The sequence below is a fragment of the Glandiceps talaboti genome, chromosome 20 (genome assembly GCF_964340395.1).
Source record: "Glandiceps talaboti chromosome 20, keGlaTala1.1, whole genome shotgun sequence".
Taxonomy (NCBI): Eukaryota; Metazoa; Hemichordata; class Enteropneusta; family Spengelidae; genus Glandiceps; species Glandiceps talaboti.
In genome coordinates, this window is record NC_135568.1 from 19,903,718 (window position 1) to 19,924,367 (window position 20,650).

At 36.3% G+C, this 20,650-nt stretch overlaps 1 protein-coding gene across 1 annotated transcript in view; it reads left to right on the forward strand.

Moving 5' to 3' along the window:
- LOC144450646 (kalirin-like) overlaps positions 1 to 20,650 on the forward strand; it is a 127,916-nt gene that overhangs the window by 57,713 nt on the left and 49,553 nt on the right. Inside the window, exon 3 of the mRNA XM_078141291.1 lies at positions 19,052 to 19,168. Within this exon, the coding sequence (XP_077997417.1) occupies positions 19,052 to 19,168 (117 nt within the window). The remainder of the gene's footprint in view (positions 1 to 19,051; positions 19,169 to 20,650) is intronic.

Genomic DNA, 20,650 nt, shown 5'->3' on the forward strand with positions numbered 1-20,650 from the left:
TACATGTATTAAGGCTGTAATAATTGTAGCATTTGATGTGAGTTTAAGGGGTCTAAATATACATGTACATGTATTAAGGCTGCAATAATTGTAGTATTTGATGTGAGTTTAAGGGGTCTAAATATAAATGTACATGTATTAAGGCTGCAATAATTGTAGTATTTGATGTGAGTTTAAGGGGTCTAAATATACATGTACATGTATTAAGGCTGTAATAATTGTAGCATTTGATGTGAGTTTAAGGGGTCTAAATATACATGTATTAAGGCTGCAATAATTGTAGTATTTGATGTGAGTTTAAGGGGTCTAAATATACATGTACATGTATTAAGGCTGTAATAATTGTAGTATTTGATGTGAGTTTAAGGGGTCTAAATATACATGTACATGTATTAAGGCTGCAATAATTGTAGTATTTGATGTGAGTTTAAGGGGTCTAAATATACATGTACAAAAATGTACATGTATTAAGGCTGCAATAATTGTAGCATTTGATGTGAGTTTAAGGGGTCTAAATATACATGTATTAAGGCTGTAATAATTGTAGCATTTGATGTGAGTTTAAGGGGTCTAAATATACATGTACATGTATTAAGGCTGCAATAATTGTAGTATTTGATGTGAGTTTAAGGGGTCTAAATATAAATGTACATGTATTAAGGCTGCAATAATTGTAGTATTTGATGTGAGTTTAAGGGGTCTAAATATACATGTACATGTATTAAGGCTGTAATAATTGTAGCATTTGATGTGAGTTTAAGGGGTCTAAATATACATGTATTAAGGCTGCAATAATTGTAGTATTTGATGTGAGTTTAAGGGGTCTAAATATACATGTACATGTATTAAGGCTGCAATAATTGTAGCATTTGATGTGAGTTTAAGGGGTTTTTCTTGTAATTTTATGCTTGTTCTTGTTTCGATGTTTACTGGAAGCAAATGCTACAATTCCTGTAATGAAGCGGTTGAGATCTGCATCACAATGTTGGGTGGATTTTTCTGCTAAATTATGCCTTACCTGCCAAAAAATCACATATTTCCTAACTCCGACATTAATTATGGAGCCTTCAAGACCGAGGAAATGTTCAGAGGTACCCCAGCCCGTCAAAATCGACAAAACGCATGCAGCATTTTGAAATGGGTAGTACGCTTACATCGCACTCACCTATTCAGCATCATCTTGTCTATATGAGTTTGCCCAACAGGAATGGTAGCATTTGCTTCCAGTTAATCAGAATCACGACAAATGCTACAATTATTGCAGCTACCCTAAATATAATCCAAAATGGCTGACTTCGACAACAACACACTGATTGTACTATTTATGTTGCTGCTGTGTTTTTACGCATTATTACTGTACATGATAAAAATTGTTCCATGGGACTCAGAGTGATTTGAAGAGATTAATATGTATTGGAGAGACGTTTGATGATGAAGCAGATAGAGATTGAGATGAAAGTGATAATAATAAAATATTTCTATTGTCATATGTAGGTGGCCAGTGCACCTTTGACAATGACTGTACATCGGATGATAGAAATCAGGCATCTGCAAGCTGTATTTTTCTACAGAAATATACTGAACATTTCTGTATCCCATTTTTGAGAATTTTTTTAGTTTAGAGACTTGGCTGTTTGGCTTGAAAATGTCATTCACCATAATTTTGTTAGCCAGTATATACTATGTATATACATGTAGTGTGTAGTCAGATAGCCAAGACTGGGCTAACAATTACATGTATGTGATCTTGTAATGTATATCTAGTCTAACCGTTTTGATTTATTTTGCCATAATATGGGGAGATCATATTTTAGCATTTATACCCACAGACACTGCCAATTAGTCAGAAAGTGTGAGTAAATATCAGTAAATGTTGGTTAATAAGACATGTAGAGTGTAGTTTTTGTTTACTGATGTCTATTACAACCACTACCAATGTATTTTTTCACAATGCTGTTGAGTTTTATTCACCTACTGACTACGCTCGTCATAGCCTTAGTGCTAACGAGTACTCCTTATGACGTCACAAAATCCTGTGGTCTAGGTGGAACTGGAAATACCCTAAAACTCTCGAAGTAAATCTGAAGGGAACTGACTGAAAAAAGGTCATTTTAAGGTGTTTGCAGACGCTTTTTTAAAGTTTTAAAACCAGAATACGTGTCACAAACATGTCGTCTAGCAAAATAGCAATAGTGAATTGGCCATGGCTCCAGAGAAAATCAAACATATGCTAATGAGAAAGTCAAAATTATTTGTATTTTTGTGCAAAAAAATAAAAGTGTTGGACTCTAAATTTTGTATAAATAATGTTGATGAGAATAAATGGCTGCTACCACACATCCACAGTCAATACACCATGTATACAATGTAGTTAATCTAAGTATACATTGTGTAACAATGCCAGTCAAGTACTCAATATCACACAGTACATTTCAAAATAAATCATTACCAGCTATTCATTTAGTTCAGTGAATTGTACATGTATGTACATTTCATACCTAATGTAATTATTGATTCAGCTTAAATGACAGATGACCTATAATTAGATCTCTTATGAAAATAAAGAGTCTTTCAATGAACAAGTTAATCCTATTTGCTCATGATGCTAGAGTTAATTTTCAAATAACAAAAGGTAATAAAATGTGTTTTTGAATGTCAAGATCAAGGTATTCAATGACTGTACAAACCTTCTGTGTTGGGTATGTCTTGTCTATGTTTAATATAATAATATTGTGGAGAGATACTGTACATATCTACCAATTCTGATCATTTTTGTCAGTGCATGGGTAGACACAAACTAAAACTATGTGTATAGTTGTTCAGGAAGTAGATTATACAAGTGGGTGGTACAGTGCCAATTTGTACATGCACATCTAGTCACCCTGTGATCAAGATAGTGTAATACTGGAAGTCCCAAAATGAACACTGCAAGATCATGTAAGTCATCAGAAAGGCCACCGTACTGTAAGTACAATCAAACCAATGTTCATTCAATACAAATGTACCTAACATGTTGCAGCAATAGTTCTAGTTTGCATCTACATGTATCTTAGTTAGCTCGGTTTCCACTGTTGTATATAATTGAACTGATATTGAAAGTGACAATAGTGTAATATAACCCTACATATATGTGAATTAATTGGTTTTGGATTGAACTTTGACCTGACCTGACATAAATGACATTGTTAAACTGTAGGTGTTCCCTACTAGATTCATTCCCATCATTCACTGTAGGTGTTCCCTACTAGATTCATTCCCATCATGCACTGTAGGTGTTCCCTACTAGACTCATTCCCATCATGCACTGTAGGTGTTCCCTACTAGACTCATTCCCATCATGCACTGTAGGTGTTCCCTACTAGATTCATTCCCATCATGCACTGTAGGTGTTCCCTACTAGATTCATTCCCATCATGCACTGTAGGTGTTCCCTACTAGACTCATTCCCATCATGCACTGTAGGTGTTCCCTACTAGATTCATTCCCATCATGCACTGTAGGTGTTCCCTACTAGATTCATTCCCATCATGCACTGTAGGTGTTCCCTACTAGATTCATTCCCATCATACTTTCATGACAATGTTAAGTAATGAAGTACAAACAGATTGGGTGTCATCTATCTATGGTTGATAACACTATAGTTGTCCATAAAAGAATTAAACAAACAAAACTTACAGAAAAGTGTTTGATGCATGTGACAAACACCATGCCCTAATTGTGACCTCTTTCAGCCAAAAATTATGCAAGAGCATGTGATAGGCCTTGTCTGGAACAGTAGTTTAAATCAGAGGAGGCAGGCAGGGGTGTAGAGTATGATGGGTAAAAAACAACTTTGATAGCTCATTACGCTGTGAGCCTCCATCGTGTACAGTTCAATCGTGTGGTACATTTACAATGGTGGCTGCAAAATGCTCACCAGCCATATTTTGGGTTATTTTCAACTCGCCATAACTTTCACAAAATTCATCATTTTAGATACTATTAGATATTTCTTCCTCCGTGTTACAAGAATCAATTTGGGAGTTATTGATAGGAAAATTGATTTTTCAGCGATTTCTTGAAGCATACTTGACCAGAGGTTGTAAAATTTGGACCAATTGTTTTTTCGCCCAAAATTTACAAAATTTTACAAATTAGATTCTTGTGTACTTTGAATGGCTACATTGTATAGTAAGAAAAAGACAAGCAATGTGACACGGCAAACAGGCGAGCTTCTCACAACTTGATACTACTAAATCACCGTTCACACCCAATTTCACACAGGTTTGAGATATTTTCAAGAAACATGTACATTGTAATTTGTAAAATCGATATTACCCCGCAATTGTGTGTAAGAGTGACACCAGAATGAAGGCAACTCATGTAAGCCGGTCATATTTTTGAGTGCAGTGTTGTGAGTTCAGAAATTGGTCAAACCTCCTCAATTTTTTTTTCACTTCGTCTAGCTGAGATGTTTAAATACGTCTACCTTCAAAAATACAAACATTTGCTCAATAAAAATATACAACTACAACTTGACTTCGGCTGTTGTATTATCAAGTTATCTATTGCCATAAATTGTGTGAGTCTCTCAGTTTCGCATATTTTAATCCAACATGGTTTTGCTCTTGTCTGGCGACATAACAAAATGTGCTTAGGCTACGTAAATTGAGGTAAGGTATGATGAGATATTTTGGTTATATAATGTACATACCTCACTAGGGTATTACTAGTTAAGAAAAAGCTTTCACAAACAAGGCCAATGTCATCTGCTACTAAACTAGCCAGGGGTAGATGTAATAATATGTAAATTTGAGCCAGAATGGTGAGATTTGTAGACACTATCATAATTATGTCATTAGCACAACTGAACTGATAAGGTTCAGTAGTGCTATAGGCATGGAAAAGTATCTGTCTGTCTGTCTGTCTGTGTGGATGTGTGTGTGTGTAAACAATTTAAAGTCAAAATCTGCTGGACCGATTGCTTTGATATTTGGTGGTCATGTTACTTCTGGTGTCCAGTTGGGAAATGTTCAAATGAAAGTGATTGCATCAGAGATGTGGGTTTTGGGTCGAAAAATGTGATTTTTGGTTAAAAAATCTTAAACGCCAACACTACTGGGCAGATTGGCATGAAATTTGATGGAAGTATTCTTAGATGTGAGTAAATTAAGATTTGTTCATGACATGATGATTTCCTTAGTAATTTCTTTATTTATTTATTTGAGATGAGATGTCTACAGGATTACCCCATTTACAGACACTCTGAAATTGGAAAGACTAAAATACATGTACATACAATATTTACAAAAATAGTAAAAATAGAAATAAAATAAATTAAAAGAAGATAACAATTACCGAAATTGCGGTAAGTTCACACATCAACTATTTCATTTAGGACATCTTTTCTAAAAGTACTGAGACTTGAAAATATGTCAGTGTTTTGCAAGGTGTTGATAAAATTGAAGGTCCTAGGTAAAAATGAGTTTTTCGTTTGAGAAGATTTCAGTCATATAGCTATCCTGAGATGGTAGGGAATGACATCAGTTATATAGCTATCGTCAGATGGTAGGGAATGACATCAGTCATATAGCTATCCTCAGATGGTAGGGAAGGACATCAGTCATATAGCTATCCTGAGATGGTAGGGAATGACATCAGTCATATAGCTATCCTGAGATGGTAGGGAAGGACATCAGTTATATAGCTATCCTGAGATGGTAGGGAATGACATCAGTCATATAGCTATCGTCAGATGGTAGGGAATGACATCAGTCATATAGCTATCCTGAGGTGGTAGGGAATGACATCAGTCATATAGCTATCCTGAGATGGTAGGGAATGACATCAGTCATATAGCTATCGTCAGATGGTAGGGAAGGACATCAGTCATATAGCTATCCTGAGATGGTAGGGAATGACATCAGTCACATAGCTATCCTGAGATGGTAGGGAATGACATCAGTCATATAGCTATCCTGAGATGGTAGGGAATGACATCAGTCATATAGCTATCGTCAGATGGTAGGGAAGGACATCAGTCATATAGCTATCCTGAGATGGTAGGGAATGACATCAGTCATATAGCTATCGTCAGATGGTAGGGAAGGACATCAGTCATATAGCTATCGTCAGATGGTAGGGAAGGACATCAGTCATATAGGTATCCTGAGATGGTAGGGAATGACATCAGTCATATAGCTATCGTCAGATGGTAGGGAAGGACATCAGTCATATAGCTATCCTGAGATGGTAGGGAATGACATCAGTCATATAGCTATCCTGAGATGGTAGGGAATGACATCAGTCACATAGCTATCCTGAGATGGTAGGGAATGACATCAGTCATATAGCTATCGTCAGATGGTAGGGAAGAACATCAGTCATATACATGTAGCTATCGTCAGATGGTAGGGAATGACATCAGTCATATAGCTATCCTGAGATGGTAGGGAATGACATCAGTCACATAGCTATCCTGAGATGGTAGGGAATGACATCAGTCATATAGCTATCGTCAGATGGTAGGGAATGACATCAGTCATATAGCTATCGTCAGATGGTAGGGAATGACATCAGTCATATAGCTATTCTCAGATGGTAGGGAAGGACATCAGTCATATAGCTATCGTGGTAGGGAATGACATCAGTCATATACATTGTACATGTCTGGACTATTCAGTCTATAGATGTACAAACATGTCTGGACTATTCAGTCTATAGATGTACAAACATGTCTAGACTATTCAGTCTATAGACATACATGTCTAGACTATTCAGTCTATAGATATACATACATGTCTGGACTATTCAGTCTATAGGTATACATACATGTCTAGACTATTCAGTCTATAGATATACATACATGTCTAGACTATTCAGTCTATAGATATACATACATGTCTAGACTATTTAGTCTATAGATATACATACATGTCTGGACTATTCAGTCTATAGATATACATACATGTCTAGACTATTCAGTCTATAGGTATACATGTCTGGACTATTCAGTCTATAGATATACATGTCTAGACTATTCAGTCTCTAGATATACATACATGTCTAGACTATTCAGTCTATAGATATACATGTCTGGACTATTCAGTCTCTAGATATACATACATGTCTAGACTATTCAGTCTATAGATATACATACATGTCTGGACTATTCAGTCTATAGATATACATACATGTCTGGACTATTCAGTCTATAGACATACATGTCTGGACTATTCAGTCTAGACATACATGTCTAGACTATTCAGTCTATAGATATACATACATGTCTAGACTATTCAGTCTATAGATATACATACATGTCTGGACTATTCAGTCTATAGACATACATGTCTGGACTATTCAGTCTATTGATATACATGTACATACATGTCTAGACTATTCAGTCTATAGATATACATACATGTCTGGACTATTCAGTCTATAGGTATACATACATGTCTGGACTATTCAGTCTATAGATATACATACATGTCGACTATTCAGTCTATAGATATACATACATGTCGACTATTCAGTCTATAGATATACATGTCTAGACTATTCAGTCTATAGATATACATACATGTCGACTATTCAGTCTATAGATATACATACATGTCTGGACTATTAAATCTGTATACATACATGTCTGGACTATTCAGTCTATAGGTATACATACATGTCTAGACTATTCAGTCTATAGATATACATACATGTCTGGACTATTCAGTCTATAGGTATACATACATGTCTGGACTATTCAGTCTATAGATATACATACATGTCTGGACTATTCAGTCTATAGATATACATACATGTCTAGACTATTCAGTCTATAGATATACATACATGTCTAGACTATTCAGTCTATAGATATACATACATGTCTGGACTATTCAGTCTATAGATATACATACATGTCTGGACTATTCAGTCTATAGGTATACATACATGTCTAGACTATTCAGTCTATAGATATACATACATGTCTGGACTATTCAGTCTCTAGATATACATACATGTCTAGACTATTCAGTCTATAGATATACATACATGTCTGGACTATTCAGTCTATAGATATACATACATGTCTTGACTATTCAGTCTATAGATATACATACATGTCTAGACTATTCAGTCTATAGATATACATACATGTCTGGACTATTCAGTCTATAGGTATACATACATGTCTAGACTATTCAGTCTATAGATATACATACATGTCTAGACTATTCAGTCTCTAGATATACATACATGTCTGGACTATTCAGTCTATAGGTATACATACATGTCTGGACTATTCAGTCTATAGATATACATACATGTCTAGACTATTCAGTCTATAGATATACATACATGTCTAGACTATTCAGTCTATAGACATACATACATGTCTAGACTATTCAGTCTATAGATATACATACATGTCTAGACTATTCAATCTCTAGATATACATACATGTCTGGACTATTCAGTCTATAGATATACATACATGTCTAGACTATTCAGTCTATAGATATACATACATGTCTAGACTATTCAGTCTATAGATATACATACATGTCTAGACTATTCAGTCTATAGATATACATACATGTCTGGACTATTCAGTCTATAGGTATACATACATGTCTAGACTATTCAGTCTATAGATATACATACATGTCTGGACTATTCAGTCTATAGGTATACATACATGTCTAGACTATTCAGTCTATAGATATACATACATGTCTAGACTATTCAGTCTCTAGATATACATACATGTCTGGACTATTCAGTCTATAGGTATACATACATGTCTAGACTATTCAGTCTATAGATATACATACATGTCTAGACTATTCAGTCTATAGATATACATACATGTCTAGACTATTCAGTCTATAGACATACATGTCTGGACTATTCAGTCTCTAGATATACATACATGTCTAGACTATTCAGTCTCTAGATATACATACATGTCTGGACTATTCAGTCTATAGGTATACATACATGTCTAGACTATTCAGTCTATAGATATACATACATGTCTAGACTATTCAGTCTATAGACATACATGTCTGGACTATTCAGTCTCTAGATATACATACATGTCTGGACTATTCAGTCTATAGATATACATACATGTCTAGACTATTCAGTCTATAGATATACATACATGTCTAGACTATTCAGTCTATAGATATACATACATGTCTAGACTATTCAGTCTATAGATATACATACATGTCTGGACTATTCAGTCTATAGATATACATACATGTCTAGACTATTCAGTCTATAGGTATACATACGTGTCTAGACTATTAAGTCTGTAGTCTCATAGACCCTTGTCTAAAATTCTACCACTAACTGTTTGTCTAAACACTACACTAGTACTGTTCTACACAGATGGCATAGCGTCCTCTGGAGGCCAGCTTTAAGAATGTGGTCATTGAACCCAGTGCAGTCACAACAGTGTAAACAATCCTTGAGAATTCTTTCAAGAATAGACATACAAAGCTACTGCACAGCTTGCTTTGGTTTAACAAATGATTGAATTGCCTATCAATCTCTAGTGAAAATAGCTGAGATTCAGAAATTAGCATGTTATATGTCAACAGTTTGCTGTTTTTGTAGAGTCACGCAACTCTGTTAGATTGTTGAAGGTGTAGAATGAAGTGTGAGAGTCACTGTCAACTGAGGACAGACACCATAAACTGTCACCAACAGATGACTATTGTATTGTCATGGAGAGCTACTAGACTGTATTGACAATTGTCGGGTTTAGAGTCAACCAAATTATAAAAATAAATATGAATGTTTATATACATGTAACTTGTGTTGATGATTGCTAATAGTTTCTTATGTAGAATATCAATTATCATGAACTCCTTTGAACACTGCTGTCCAACCTACATGTACATGTACAATGTCTAATACTACAATGTATGATAATCCCTTTTTAGCACAACTGAACTGATAAGGTTCAGTAGTGCTATAGGCAAGGGAAATAACTACTTTATTTATTTATAGGAGATAATATGAAACATTACAATGAGTCTATATAAGTAAACAAATAGCTATACTTATCAAACAATACCTTATTGAGGCAATTGGAAACAGAAAAGAGTTTGTTATATAGAATAGTTTAGCAGTTAGATTTAGCCGAACAGATTGGGCTGAAATTTAATGGGGATGGATTTTGGGGTATTGATGAAGAAATATCAAGCATATAATGATCTCATTAGTGAAATGCAAATTAGTTGTAAAGTGTGAATTTTGGTCAAAACCTTGTAACTCAAAAAGCGCTTGGTCAGTGAGATGTTTCTAGAAATGTTATTCTGCAGATTTTGTTCAAAACATTTTGATACAATTGGCCCTAGGAACCATGACCACCCCTTAGGAACAACCAAATGGCAGTATATTTTGCTAAGATAACATCATCATCTGGTACATGTAGGTAAGTGACTAAACATTCAAAATATATGCAAATATCCCTAGTAACCATGACCATGCCCATATAACAGTCAAGCGATTGTGTATTTTACAAAGATAACAACAGGGATTGATAGACAAGTGAACAAACATTCAAAAGGTATAGGCAAATATGCCTAGCAACAAGACCATGCCCATAGCAATAGTCAAATGATCGCTTATATTGCAAAGATAAGAGGGATTAATTTTGTGATTTAATTAATTAATTAATTTTGTGTGAATTTTGTATTTCTAGATGCCAGTAGATGGCTGGAGATGCATTTTGGACATAAAATCTGGGGGAAATTGTACCATTTTAAAATTACTCTTAATGATGATTCCTAAAATTTTACCATAACTTACATACAAGTACAAGTTACAATATCCCTCTCCTTGTTGTGATGGAAACAATTTAAGCAGGGTTCTTGTTTCCATCTGCTCAGAAAGTTTCGATGTTTGCTAAGGTTACTGGTGTGTTCTTCATTATTATTTTCTCAGTGAACACCACTACCAGTGAAAAAACTAATCTTCCGCTTTTTTTTGCTACGATCTTTCGATCTTTCGACTTTTCATGCTAGACGCCATGGGTGTAGTGACCTCTGTGTCGACTTGATCATCAGCTTCTCTAATCTCATGCCCTCAACAACGAATCTAGGTAACTGAGACTGTCAACAAATATGGCAGATCTCATGCCCTCAACAACGAATCTAGGTAACTGAGACTGTCAACAAATATGGCAGATCTCATGCCCTCAACAACGAATCTAGGTAACTGAGACTGTCAACAAATATGGCAGATCTCATGCCCTCAACAACGAATCTAGGTAACTGAGACTGTCAACAAATATGGCAGATCTCATGCCCTCAACAACGAATCTAGGTAACTGAGACTGTCAACAAATATGGCAGATCTCATGCCCTCAACAACGAATCTAGGTAACTGAGACTGTCAACAAATATGGCAGATCTCATGCCCTCAACAACGAATCTAGGTAACTGAGACTGTCAACAAATATGGCAGATCTCATGCCCTCAACAACGAATCTAGGTAACTGAGACTGTCAACAAATATGGCAGATCTCATGCCCTCAACAACGAATCTAGGTAACTGAGACTGTCAACAAATATGGCAGATCTCATGCCCTCAACAACGAATCTAGGTAACTGAGACTGTCAACAAATATGGCAGCAGCCATAGCAAAAGCAGTCGGCAGTGTTACAGAGGTATCAATTCTAAATTTAAGTTTCCAATGTGATTTATGTTCATTTATTTCATTTCCAAGTGATTTAAAATACTAAAATACAATGTACATTTTATGAAACACGTGTGTTTACTATAAGGATTTCAGTTTCCACACATCCACTTAGCCAGTGTCAGTGACTCGTCAAAATACTACATTGTACGTTTTCCCCAGCATCAAATGAATTCGCTGTGCATCAATGGTACGTCAAATTTGCTTAGAGGACACACTGGTTGTAGCACAGCTGTACAGTTTTTAAAAATGTCTATCCATATGCTAGTCCATGCTAACAATTGGTGTTTATTTGGTGAATGACTATCCAGTTGCCTATCCAACCATGCTGCTATCATTGCGATATACATTGTACGCTATCATTTGGCTGTTGCTATGGGCGTGGTCATGTTGTTAGATATATTTGCATGCATTTTTTAATGTTTTTTGTTCACTTGTGTATGAATTCCTGATATTATCATTGCAATATACGTGATCATTGGCTGTTGCTATGGGTGTGGTCTTGTTGCTAGGCATATTACATACATTTTTTGAATGTTTATTCAATTGTCTATTAATCCCTGTAATCTTCACAATATACATGTATGTGATCATTTGACTTGCTGTGGGCGTGGTCTTGTTGCTAGGCATATTTGCATACATTTTTTGAATGTTCATTCATTTATCTTTCAATTCCTGTTATCTTTGCAATGTACATGATTATTTGGCTGTTACTATGGGCATAGTCTTGTTGCTAGGCCAAATTACATACATTTTTTGAATGTTTATTCAATTGTCTATTAATTCCTGTTATCTTTGTGAAATACACCACCGTTTGGTTGTTGCTATGGGCATGGTCATGGTTGCTAGGGTATTTGCATACAAATGTACATGTTTTGAATGTTTACTTACTTGCCTACCAGCTGTTATTTGACCAAAATATACTGCCATTTGGTTGTTGCTAAGGGTGTGGTCATGGTTGCTTGGGCCAATTTTGTCAAAATGTTTTGAAGAAAATCTGCAGAATAATACTTTCAGAAACATCTCAACAAGTTTCAGATTGACCAAGTACTTTTTGAGATATACTTTTTTGACCAAAAATGAACATTTTTACACCTAATTTGCATATCACTCATGGAATCATTGTATGCTTAACATTTCATTCCTAGATCCCTAGATACATGTACTTTACCATTAAATTTCAGCTCAATCTGCTCAGTAGTGTTGGAATTACAAATATATAGGTTTTTGTCCAAAAAGACACATTTTTAGCCCTAGTTTGCATATCACTGATGGGACCATCATGTTATGAACAATTCTTAGTAAAAACACCCTGAACAATGTTTCACCCAAATTTCAGCTCAATCTGATTAGTTGTTTTGAGTTTAATTTTTTTTGACCAAAAATCACATTTTTGACCCAAATCACAAACCGATGGGTAAGATCATTTTGATTTGAACAATTTCCTAACTAGACACCCAAGGTAATGGACCCAAAATATCATGGTAATCGGTTCAGTGGTTTTTGACTTTAAGTTTACACAAACAGACAAACAGACAGACAGACAGACAGAAAGACAGACAGACAGATAGAAAGACAGACAGACAGACAGACAAACACACACGCCAAACCTCAGTTCAGTTGTGCTAATAAAAGCATACCGTTTTCATAATATATACGCATCACTTGCCATACGTTTTCATTTCTTCATTGGTATTCTACCTCTGTTGCTGAGTTGTTTCTCTTTGAATAACATCTACAAAAGAACTCCATCCAATATAGAGTGTTTACAGGAAATTAGTGTTGTGGAATTGCAGCCAGGGTGGTGTTGTGATTTGAAGGGTGGACTGTTTTGTGGAATTGCAGCTCGGGTGGTGTTGTGATTTGGAGTAGGAAAATGTGATGGAATGGGACCATGTGTACAGTAATGCCTGTTTTCAAATACTTCAGTCAAGTGTCTATGGCGTTCTGATAAGACAGGAATTTCCTCTCTGTGTTTGAGTTTGTAGTGCACAATTTGTGTTATTTCTCTTGGGAAATCAGTTCATATGTTGTCATGATACTTTTACAGGTTTTCACTCACTTGTTCATCACCAGTCTCACAGTCTCTGTCTTTGTCTATAGTAAATTTTATAGTTTTCTCTGTAAAAAATTATCATATGTACAGATTAGATAAATTTGACGTCTGGATTTATCTGTGGGATATTCCTGTACTGTTACTGATAATCTTGGATAGAGTATTGGAGCTATATGCAGCATATTGTTCTGTGTGTTTGGAGGCCCAGTCAGAAACGCTGTGTGTATGCTATAACAACCGTGTTTGGATGCCCAGTCAGAAACACTGTGTGTATGCTATAACAACCGTGTTTGGATTGTCTACTGAAAAATGTTGTGACCTTTGACTTTGTACATGTATGTTGAGTTTCTCAACATTTTTGAGGTTTGATTTTTACCACAGTCAGCTGACATTGTAACAGTCCATGGAGACAGTGGATACAAGGGACTTGTAAACCATCCGTGTACATTGGAGATTACAGCCGACATCATCACATTGCTAATTGTGCATCAGTAGATGAGAAATCACAAAGACAGATACTTGGTGTCATCATTGTGTATTGATGCAATCTTGTTGTGGCATAGAGTGAAAACAATTTTGAAGACTATTGGAATGTCAGATAAATTCCATCAGTTGATAACACTGTCAGTTTGTATCATCTGAAATATTCACATTATTTTTAAAGAAATTGGAGTGATGTGAGATACAAATGTACGCCATTGTGTACTTTCACAATCCTCCCACATGTTAAAACAGTTTACAGGTGTATCATTGATGGATGTAATTGAGGTCAGCGCCAGTTGACATAGACAGTGAAAAATATCCACCTGCATTCAGCTGTGAAAGCTTACAAGAATCCAGCGAAAATGTCAAATTTGAATAATTGTAGATTTTAACTGTGTTTTCAGTGATTTTGATTGTCCTGGTGTTGAGGAATTTCAAAGTGTAAAATTAGTAAATGTATTGAGAAGACTAAATTGAAGTTATAAACTACTCCTGTCATTGTCAGATTAATGTATTCAGAGCCAAATCAGTGGTTGATATGAGTTGGTGCCTCAATGTAAACAGTTCATTTGTTAGTGTCACTCTCCAGTAATCTCTGTCGCCAGCAGTGTTTTATTTATAACATTTCTAGCTTGTCTTCTTCACACATAATCCCATTATTTGTCATCATGTTGTCCAGTGATTATTCCATCTGTGAATGTGAGGAATTACGTACTCATATTATATGTATAGCTTTCATCTTTGTCTGCACCAGGAAGATATTTATAGCTTGGGAATAAGCGACTATATTCCTGGAAAATTTCATGGAAAATATCTTACTTGGAATTATACTTCTACTGTGGATGGAATATCTATAAGTTGTGTATTGATCCGTCATTGGTACATTAATATGTGGTCTTCTACTGTGGATGGAATATCTATAAGTTGTGTATTGATCCGTCATTGGTACATTAATATGTGGTCTTCTACTGTGGATGGAATATCTATAAGTTGTGTATTGATCCGTCATTGGTACATTAATATGTGGTCTTCTACTGTGGATGGAATATCTATAAGTTGTGTATTGATCCGTCATTGGTACATTAATATGTGGTCTTCTACTGTGGATGGAATATCTATAAGTTGTGTATTGATCCGTCATTGGTACATTAATATGTGGTCTTCTACTGTGGATGGAATATCTATAAGTTGTGTATTGATCCGTCATTGGTACATTAATATGTGGTCTTCTACTGTGGATGGAATATCTATAAGTTGTGTATTGATCCGTCATTGGTACATTAATATGTGGTCTTCTACTGTGGATGGAATATCTATAAGTTGTGTATTGATCCGTCATTGGTACATTAATATGTGGTCTTGGAGTACACGTACATGTAACTGAGGAATCGTAAAACATGTTGGCCCACTTTTTCTGCAACTGTTACGGGAATTTACCGGCGAGTGAAGTTGTGCGTTATATTCCCTGTGATATCCATGGATGGGCAGATAAATTTCCGGCACGAGGTCAGGAAATTTTTTAAGTAGTTGACTATTTTACCAAATTTAATAGTACATGTACCTGTACATTGTATTTAGCTTAGTAGTGATTGCAATATTACAAAAGTTTACCAATCATACAGTATAGCTTAGTAGTCAGTTTCTGAATGACCACTATTGTATTTGTATCAGGCTAACATACGACTACTTCAGTACTAACACATGCAGGCACTAACACCTCACCAGCATGTGTTAGCAACTAGAATGGTCAATACCTGCACCAGTCCAATGTTATAACATCAGACTAGTTCAGTGCTAACACCATGGCACTAACACCTCACCAGCATGTGTTAGCAACTAGAATGGTCAATACCTGCACCAGTCCAATGTTATAACATCAGGCTAGTTCAGTGCTAACACCATGGCACTAACACCTCACCAGCATGTGTTAGCAACTAGAATGGTCAATACCTGCACCAGTCCAATGTTATAACATCAGGCTAGTTCAGTGCTAACACCATGGCACTAACACCTCACCAGCATGTGTTAGCAACTAGAACGGTCAATACCTGCACCAGTCCAATGTTATAACATCAGGCTAGTTCAGTGCTAACACCATGGCACTAACACCTCACCAGCATGTGTTAGCAACTAGAATGGTCAATACCTGCACCAGTCCAATGTTATAACATCAGGCTAGTTCAGTGCTAACACCATGGCACTAACACCTCACCAGCATGTGTTAGCAACTAGAACGGTCAATACCTGCACCAGTCCAATGTTATAACATCAGGCTAGTTCAGTGCTAACACCATGGCACTAACACCTCACCAGCATGTGTTAGCAACTAGAATGGTCAATACCTGCACCAGTCCAATGTTATAACATCAGACTAGTTCAGTGCTGACACCATGGCACTAACACCTCACCAGCATGTGTTAGCAACTAGAATGGTCAATACCTGCACCAGTCCAATGTTATAACATCAGGCTAGTTCAGTGCTAACACCATGGCACTAACACCTCACCAGCATGTGTTAGCAACTAGAACGGTCAATACCTGCACCAGTCCAATGTTATAACATCAGACTAGTTCAGTGCTGACACCATAGCACTAACACCTCACCAGCCTGTGTTAGCAACTAGAATGGTCAATACCTGCACCAGTCCAATGTTATATACATCAGGCTAGTTCAGTGCTGACACCATAGCACTAACACCTCACCAGCCTGTGTTAGCAACTGGAACGGTCAATACCTGCACCAGTCCAATGTTATATATATCAGGCTAGTTCAGTGCTGACACCATGGCACTAACACCTCACCAGCATGTGTTAGCAACTAGAATGGTCAATACCTGCACCAGTCCAATGTTATATACATCAGGCTAGTTCAGTGCTGACACCATGGCACTAACACCTCACCAGCATGTGTTAGCAACTAGAATGGTCAATACCTGCACCAGTCCAATGTTATATACATCAGGCTAGTTCAGTGCTGACACCATGGCACTAACACCTCACCAGCCCGTGTTAGCAACTAGAATGGTCAATACCTGCACCAGTCCAATGTTATAACATCAGGCTAGTTCAGTGCTGACACCATGGCACTAACACCTCACCAGCATGTGTTAGCAACTAGAACGGTCATTATATTATACCAGTATATTGATGGCGCAAATCGAGAGATCTGATTGGTCTAGACATCGAACTAGCACGTCTAAAACGAGTGATAATGCACTGCTGGTACGCGTCCAAATTTTGTTCGTCTACGAGCGTTGAGTTGTACTAGTAGTAGTAGTCCGCCGTGATACTGATACTAGTGATAGTGAACTCTTTGAATTGCCAGAGGAGGATTTTCTCTCAATGAGACAATATTTTATGAGAAATTATTGAAGGAAATTTCGAAAGCAACCAAGTCATTGCGTATTTGTTCAAATCATCGCCTACTACATGTACTAAGGTCAAGGCATGCACGAAATCTGTCCCAGCCTTGCCACGGCTAGCTGGAGTGGAAACATTGGTACATGGTGAGCTGTCCTGTCCTGTCATAAAAATGAAGCAAGTGAAAGAGCTTACACTGGCCGACTTACCATTAATCTAAATAGAAATTTGTCTGGGATCCTGTCCTAGAGTATCAGTCATCAATTTGAGAGGGAAATCCTCAAACCCGAAAATCTACTGACGTAACTTCCAGTAATATAAATACATTGTAAATATCAACCTGTCTATCACTTCACCGAGTCGCGAATTCGGCCGGGAACGATCAAAGCATGCTGTATTCAATAAACCACTTCAAGTTTATACCTTGAGTCAAACATGTTGTTTATTCATCACTGTGAACTTTTAATGAGCCGATCAATGTACAGATTATCCCTAGAAACGATTCGCAGATAAAATAAATCCAGTCGCTGCACGACGTTCACGTTGAGGCCAAGGTCAGCTGTCTTGAAAGCAGCATTATTGTTATGCAAATTAGCCAGAGGCACATATGAAACGAGAAAGCGTTAGTTCTTATCTTGTTTCCGATATTTTCAATATACTGGTATAATATAATAGCGATAAACCACCCCCTGGGGAAGGTATACCACTCGGTTTTGACCAGTGAACTCAATATATGCACTTGCTATCGCTCGTGCATATATTTCGTTCACTGGTCAAAACCGAGTGGTATACATGTACCATCCCCAGGGGGTGGTTTATTACTTAAATACCTGCACCAGTCCAATGTTATAACATCAGGCTAGTTGAGTGCTAACACCATGGCACTAACACCTCACCAGCATGTGTTAGCAACTAGAGGGCCTATACAGCCTGTACCTACCGCAGCCTAGTATTAACACCAGATTGATCCTGGGTTAACCATCGTCGCAAACCACAACCGTTTTACGGTACCGTTTTTAACGTGTCGGTCCCTACTTTTATTTCAATAATAGTTCTGGTTTGCAAGAATGGGGTTAGCACATCAGCAATGATTTTTAAACTGTATTTTATATACGATCTCAATTTATAAGTGAAAACAACTGATTGGTTCAAGATATGTGAAGTGCCATAATGCCTCACCCTGTGTACAACAATCTTCTTCCAGATACAGAATTATTGAAAACAATTTCTGTGGATCTTGTACATGTGGACTAAGTATAAGAAATACATAAAACATATCACAATATATGGGATGTGTGTACATTTTGTGTAGTCTGGGATATTGTACAGTTTGTGTAAATTGAATAGATTGTATTATGTCAGTCAATTTTATATCCTCATTTATTCGTTGTTAAAAAGTAGAACAACATTAACTATAGCCTGGAAACATAACTTTTTGTCTTGACTTATTCAAGACATGAATATTAACAAGGTTTTATTTCTTGATTTGATTGCAGCATCAAGGTACAGAGATGGATTCCGAGCCATAGATATTTTATCAATTCTCAAAGAAAAAATAGCCTTCCTTTCAGGTAAGGAATTATCAGTAGCTATGTATTATATACATGTATGTGTATACATGTATTATATTTGTATGTGTATATATGTATTATATATGTGTGTGTATATACATGTATGTATTCTATACATGTGTGTGTATATGTATTATATATGTGTGTGTATATACATGTATGTACATGTATTATATACATGTGTGTGTATATGTATTATATATGTGTGTGTATATACATGTATGTATTATATACATGTGTGTATATGTATTATATATGTGTGTATATATGTATTATATATGTGTGTGTATATACATGTATGTATTATATACATGTGTGTATATGTATTGTATATGTGTGTATATATGTATTATATATGTGTGTGTATATATGTATTATATATGTGTGTGTATATACATGTATGTATTATATATACATGTGTGTATATGTATTATATATGTGTGTATATATGTATTATATACATGTGTGTGTATGGATTATATATATGTGTGTATATATATTATATATTTATGTGTGTGTGTGTGTGTGTGTGTGTGTGTGTGTGTGTGTGTGTGTGTGTGTGTGTGTGTGTGTGTGTGTGTGTGTGTGTGTGTGTGTGTGTGTGTGTGTGTGTGTGTGTGTGTGTGTGTGTGTGTGTGTGTATGGATGGTATTTGTAAGGTATTGTGATGTAATAAATGCAGGTGTTTTCCCTGCAGGCTGAATATCATACATTTAGATTTAGTAGCACTCACATGATTGACTTTAAGTCAATGCTGTAGGCATGGAGAATGTGTGTGTGTGTGTGTGTGTGTGTGTGTGTGTGTGTGTGTGTGTGTGTGTGTGTGTGTGTGTGTGTGTGTGTGTGTGTGAGTCTGCGCCTGCCTGTCTGTCTGTCTGTATGTCTGTCTGTCTGTGTCTGTCTGTCGCCATGTCTATGGCTGTGTGTCAATTTTTCAGAGATCTTGTACATTTGTACAAAGAGAAATGGGGGAAGGTTTAACAAATTTCTCAAAAGTTTTGTAGTAAATTGACATCATATTAACTATACATCAATATTGTGTCGAGTACATTTAAAAATATGATCAACAAAATTCAGAGTACCTAGAATAGTTTAATCCCAGGAAAGTATATTGTAAGATTGATGTGGTGTTTGAGATGATTGAGTATGTGTTCATGTTTTGAATAGTAATCATAGTCTGACAATATTAATTTATAGAAACTTTGTTAATTGCCAGCTACATGTATGTTGCATTTAGTCAATGTATTACATTGGTGTCCTTCCGGCCATGTTTCCGTCCTTGTGTGTGTGTGTGTGTGTGTGTGTGTGTGTGTGTGTGTGTGTGTGTGTGTGTGTGTGTGTGTGTGTGTGTGTGTGTGTGTGTGTGTGTGTGTGTGTGTGTGTGTGTGTGTGTGTGTGTGTGTGTGTGTGTGTGTGTGTGTGTGTGTGTGTGTGCGCGTATGCGCGTATGCGTGTATGCGTGTATGCGTGTGTGCGTGTGTG